Below are 6,367 nucleotides of genomic sequence, written 5' to 3' on the forward strand. Positions count from 1 at the left end.
TTACTGCCACGTTTTTTTTTTTTTTTTTTTTTTTCTTCAATTCGTGTTCAACATAAATATATCCCCAACTTTTCTTTTTTTGCGTAATGTGAAAAGTAACGAATAGTCAAGAACACTGAATGTTATGTTAACGGAGTTATATTTCCTCCTTATGACGACAAATTGCATCAGTTTTTTCTTTTATTTCCCCCATTAATGGGAAGAGGAAAGGATGCTATAAAAAGGAGGCATTTTCCCCGTTGACGTGAGTGAACAATTCCATGCGTTTGGTGATAGCAAAAGTTGGGGAAAACACCAAAGTCGGAGAAAGTGACCAACGCGGTACAGGTTTAACAATTTGCGTGACGATTTACGACGCGGCTTACAGAAGTGGGGACGTGCCCCATATGCAGACAACATAATCGCACAATGGTGTATCAATGAAAATTCAATTTTGTCAACAACATAAAAAAAAAAAAAAATGAGGACATCTCCACGAGGAGAACAGAGGCAGCTGATTTAAATTAACTGTCATACATTCAATAATAGCTCTCTAAACTGGTGGGCCACTCGTAGAGCGAGAAAACCCTGCCGTACGGCTCCACCAATATCCCATTTGGCATCAACAGGGAGACGTAAAGATGAAGCCGAATAGTCAGCGCCCACCCCAAAACAACGACAGCTACCGAAATAACACACCAGATAATGACAAAAGTGTAAGCAATGAACATTCCCCCAGCTACGCGCTGACCAGTAACAATGCGAACAGGTTCGCCAGGAGTATGGAGGACAGGAGTCACAGTCCATCCAATGGCACACCCATGAGTCAGAGCAACACACGGGGAAGTACAAATAATAATGTTGTGAAAAATATGTCCACATCATCCCCCATTAATTATGCCCTAAATAACCACACGTTTTACAACCCACACAATATGCTCTATAGTAACAATGGCTTGAGCAAGAATGGGTATGGAAATGCGAACAGCCAGCCATTGATGCATAATGTGACGATGGTACCTGCTATGAGGAAGACGAGTGACAGTTTAGTCCACGACATGAATGACTCTTTGAAGAAACCCTTCCTTGCTGTGAATTATAAAAATTTTCCTAGTAACATGAAAGGACGGCCAGATGACAATGTGGGAAACTTATCCCAAATTACTTATCGCAATGTAATACAAAATAAAAATGAGGCAATTGCAAAAGATGGACTCATGGCACCTGACATGAGCAGTAATGCTAATGGGGGCACCACACACAACATCAACAATGTTAATAATTTAAGTAGAATAAACGCGGTAGATTTTATTACTCGTGTGAATAAGCCTGGTCAGTTCAATAATATAATGGCGAGGAACAGTGGCCAGATCAACAGTGCTCCTTCTAGCGCTGGCAAGGCATTTTCAAATATGAGCAACATGCATGGGAGTATGAATATGTATCATGTGAAAAATGTTATAGGTGGTGATGTGAGCAATGGTGTTCCTGATGTTATGCTCACCAGTGGGAATAAGCTAAACGATGGCACCCCTGGAAATGTAAATAAAGGCGTACGCCATGTGAGCAATAGTCTCAAGATGAACATGGCCCCCTTCGGCGCTGCCCACGGTTATCCTCTCATGGGAGGTAGCAACGGTGGGAGGCTCAAAGCGCATATAGTAAGCGGCATGAGCGGTAGCATGCATGTCACTATGAACAGTGGCCCCCCTAGCTACGGCTCCAGCAGCAGGGGACAGATGAGCCCAAATGCTGGCTCCAATGAACAGAATGTGAATCTTCTAAACAGTAAAAGTTTCTTGCCAAGCGCAGGAACTATCCCTGTAGTACAAGACAAGAATGATGCGACCCCCAAGTATGACGCCAATAACCTCCAAGGAGATAAAGCAGAAAATGGAACAAGTAACAACTTTGTAGGTGACCTGAAAGAGGACACCACTTCCGTGTTGAATAATAATACGGTTTCTTCGGAGAAACCGAAAAAGAGAAAGAGAAAGGAGAAAGGCAACGAGCAGGGGACGGAACAGGACACCTCCCCCAAGGGTACCAAAAGGAAAAGCAAAAATACGCAAAATGACGCTGAACCGATTATGTTAGCGAATAGAGATGCGAATAGCGATGCGAATGCTTTACAGGATGTGGCGAGTAGCCAGTTGGATAAGCCCATAGAAAATTCGAGGAACGGTGCAGAAATGATTAACGATCCATTGAAAGGCCAAAAGGCGAAGAGGAAGCCAAAAGTGAATAATGCGGAGAAGACAAAAGGTGACGAAAAAAAAAGAAAAAAAAAAGGGATGGAATCAACAAATGCAGAAAGTAGTTATCCATTGGGGCAACAAAACAGCGAGGTGGGTGAGGCAAATGAATATCTTACTGAGGATCGAAACGGATTCTACATCAGTTCGAGTGTGGCACAAGACAATATGAACAATGGTATGATGAGTACCTACGGAAGTGGTAACCATTTGAATAACCCCATTAGCACAGCCCCTCGAAGTGACTACTACAACAGTTTTAATCAAGACAGACTAGCGGAAGTACCTGGCGTACGTAGCAGCTGGGGTGGAAGAGATAATATAAAAATGATGAATGGCAACCAGATAGACAGTACAGTTAACTCTAACATTGTACAAGGGGTTAGGTACAATTCCATCGTGTCTAACGGTAACACCAGTATGAAGGATTTCATGAATGAACAGTTTAGAGAAAATAATAATGCGCAGATCTTACGCGATGCACACATGAATAATGGTGCCCAGAGAACTACACACAGTTACATGGGAGTCGACGGGAACAAGAAGATGAATGACAATTTACCCCACATGGTAGTTGAAAAGGGAAACAACGAAATGTATAAGAAGGAGCAGTTTTTACAGGTGGAGCAATTATTAAGGAAGGATCAAATGAATATTGACCCCAAATTTGTTTGGCTCTTTTTAAATAAAGAATTTAATGAAAATAAAAATAAGTATGCTGGTTTTTTGCCCCTGTTTAATAGTTGCTACCCGAATAAGCTGAACGAGTTGATTCGCAAGTTAGAGGAGTACTCCTTGACAAGCTATGCACATGTTATGAGTGGTGCGCACGCGTTGCAGAGGAAGTACTGGGGAGGCTTTGGCCCCGGCGTGGTAGCAACTGGGCAAAATGCCTCGAACGTGACGAGTTTCGCTAATGTGGCAAATGCGGCGAATGCAGCTAATACGGTGCCGTGCTCGAGTAGTGGGTACAGCGACGGCCACATCGACAATAAGCTACTGAACAATATAAATAGCAATTTTAATGAGCTGATAAAAAACTTTAGCATTGAAAATGGGGTCGCTCCAAACGCCCCTGTTGGGGAGGTCGAGAACCAAGGGCAGGGAAGGAGGCGCAGAAAGAGTGATAACAATGCTGGGAAGCCGAAGAAGGAGGGCATCCCGAAGGAAAAAAAACGTGCGAAGAAAGGCTCGACCGCCGAGAATGACAGCGGTGCGAAAGTGGACAGCAGCGTGAAGGCGGAGGAATGCATTAACCAAGAGAGCATTGCCAACATGGAAAGCAGCGTGAGGAACTGTGAAAGTAGCATCAACCCGGATGATACACTCAACTACGAAAACGACAAGGATAATGTGACGAAGAAGCCGAGTGAGACAGGAAACAACAGCTACTTTGTCAATACGAATGGGTCCATCGTGAGTGAAAACGCCAGTGATGTGGTGAACCTTATTCTGAAGAGTGACATAGGCAACACAGAAACGGACCTCATAAACAATAAAAATGAATGCGACTCTGTTTATAAAGGAAACGAAAATTCAATTGGGAATGGAATGACCAACGTATGTGACACCATTAGTTATGAAGGGAAATCTCAAAAGGATGAAAATGATCTGAACAACCCTGGTGGCACTTTAAATGATATGAACACTTCAGGAAAAAATGTAAAAGTGAAAAAGTATAGGAAAAAAAAAGATAATAATAATTTGGCTTCAGAAGATAAAGGAGATGTACCCACATCTGCATTGGACAGCAGCACCTGCATGGAACATGAGAAGAAAAAGAGAAAAAAAAAGAATGACCCGCTCAATAACAATGAGCATACAATAAATGCCCCAAATGGGGTTAGCATTATTTCTGAGAACGGCCACATGAACTTGTTGAGAGACCCATCTGTTGAGGTGGAACGAAACGAAAACTCGATTGAACACAAGTATCCAAATGGTGTGGAAGGTTCGTGTGCAGGTGATAATGATGACCTGTCGGCGACGTATTTGCTAAATTGCATGGTCGAGGATTACAATAAGGAGATGAGCAAAAGGAAAAAAAAAGGCAGCAACAAGGATCCCACTGAGTCCAAGAAAAAGGCTACAATGAAGGAAGTGGTAAAAAAAGAGAAGCCAGATGGTAGGGGAAAACACAGGACGAAGAAAATGCTCGAGGTCGGGGAACAACAAGAGGAAGCAGAAGAAGAAAAAAAAAAAAAGAGAGAAGAAGAGGAAAAAAGGCTGATTGAGAGGATCCAGAATAGGGGAATGTACGCCCTACAATATGAAGGTAGTGGGCATAATTACAAACCGTATAATTACCACAATTCCAATTTTGTCGCGAGAAGAAGCAAATGTTTGAAGAAACATTTCCTTCAAGAAGACAATATGCTCTACCCCCACATGAAGGGTACCCATGTTAAAAAAAACTTAAGGAAAAATATGAGATTAAATGCGATTAATGCTATTAAGAAGAAATACAAGCGGTTCAACTTTTGTGTGAATAAGGTGTTTAGAAAAAACAACATAAATGATATAATCGCCTTAAACGAAAATTTAAATAATAATAAAGAACTTTTGTTCTTGTTCAAAAAGAAGGATGTACGTAACTTAAAAAGATTGAACTTCTCCTACTTTATGGGTAAATTGGAGCTAGAAAAAATTGACATGATTATAATGAAGAGAATACACATATGCGCACAAAATATAAGGAACAATTTAGGTTTTACCTGCGTTATAAATAACGTGGAAAATATTGTGGATGTGTTGAAGAAAGCCTTTAGAGATCGGCTGCAGTTGATGTGGCCACTGATTGAATTTTCTAGCAAGTACAGGCTGGACCAGTACTTCCACCTGTTGACAAAGAACAGGAACAGTTCACAGTCTAGGTTTAAGGAAACACGGCTATTCGTGCATCAGGTGGGTTTCTTGTTTTTTTTTTCCACTGCAGACTCTACATGGATCTGTGAATATGTGTGTATTGTATCCCTGTTCGCGCCATTTTTATATGTGCCAAAGTGTATCATTTTTGTTTTTTCCTGTTCCCCTTCATTTAGAACATTGCCCCCTTAATAGCCTACTTCAATCAGAGGACCATTGATGCCAAAATTGTAAGTGCGTGAAGGGTTTCTTACATGTATACCGGAGTTTGTGGTTAGTGTGTAGAGATGATCAAGCGTGTCATTTATTTATTTTTTTTTTTTCGGGCAGGTGGAACACTTGAAGAGTCAAATAAAGCCGAAAAAGAGGAGGAGGAAAAACAAGAACAAGGATCCATTCCCGGAGGACAAACCTTTAGACGTAATTTTTGGAGTTTCCATCACACCACATTTTTCCTTTCGCGTTTCGTATCTTTCAGGAGGAGGGGCGCGCAAAGGGGGTGCATCCCCCCCAATATGATATAGTTGCATGTGTGTAGCGAGTGGTCATTTAATTGCCCCACAGCAATGGCACTTACAAAACTTGCCCTCTTTTGTTTCCCCCATTTTAGTTACTCAAAACGATGAACACCATGACGTCCAACAATTTCACGACGGAGAACCTTCTGAACATTGAGACGGCGCGGACCAGGGCCAGCGAGTTTGCCTTTGTAAGTTGACCTGGGCCCCACGCGCCTGTGTTGTGAGTGGCCATGATTTGTGGCGAATTGGGTCTAATTTGTGCCTTCCCTGTGTCTCCCATGCACCATGGGGAGTGGACACCCTTGTGGAAGGCGCACCAGGGGAAGTTACCCACACAGCATACACATGCACGTATGAACGAATGTGTACACTTGGTGATGTTGCCCGGTTGACACCACTTGTTCTCATACCCTTCCCCATCTGGTTCCCACTTCTTAGGTCGGCTATAACCAGAAGAGGCTCCTGACACAAATTACCCCCTACGACTACAAGAACATTCTCAATTCTGAGTTTTGCAACAAACTGTTTACCATAAAATGGAGGTAAGCGAGAAGGAGACATGTGTTTTTTTTTCATGCCTCCCGTTAGGAGTGGCCTCCACCTACTCGCCATTATTAATGTGCGCAGAGATAAAGGGGGTCTCAACTTTTATGCACTGCACCTGAGTTACCGCTTATGTGGAAAAGGCCACACACCCAAATGCTCTGTTCTTTCCTCATTTTTTTTTTTTTTTTTTTTTTTTTTTTT

At 42.2% G+C, this 6,367-nt stretch overlaps 1 protein-coding gene across 1 annotated transcript in view; it reads left to right on the forward strand.

Annotated features, from left to right (window-relative positions):
* Positions 1–620: 620 nt before the first annotated feature.
* AK88_03094 (uncharacterized protein) overlaps positions 621–6,367 on the forward strand; it is a gene marked incomplete at both ends in the record, with an annotated part of 10,104 nt that continues 4,357 nt past the window's right edge. Inside the window, 5 exons of the mRNA XM_012480717.1 lie at positions 621–5,138; positions 5,276–5,329; positions 5,430–5,519; positions 5,710–5,808; positions 6,059–6,162. Coding sequence (XP_012336140.1) covers positions 621–5,138; positions 5,276–5,329; positions 5,430–5,519; positions 5,710–5,808; positions 6,059–6,162 — 4,865 coding nt within the window. The remainder of the gene's footprint in view (positions 5,139–5,275; positions 5,330–5,429; positions 5,520–5,709; positions 5,809–6,058; positions 6,163–6,367) is intronic.

Source organism: Plasmodium fragile (genome assembly GCF_000956335.1).
Source record: "Plasmodium fragile strain nilgiri unplaced genomic scaffold supercont1.33, whole genome shotgun sequence".
NCBI lineage: Eukaryota > Apicomplexa > Aconoidasida > Haemosporida > Plasmodiidae > Plasmodium > Plasmodium fragile.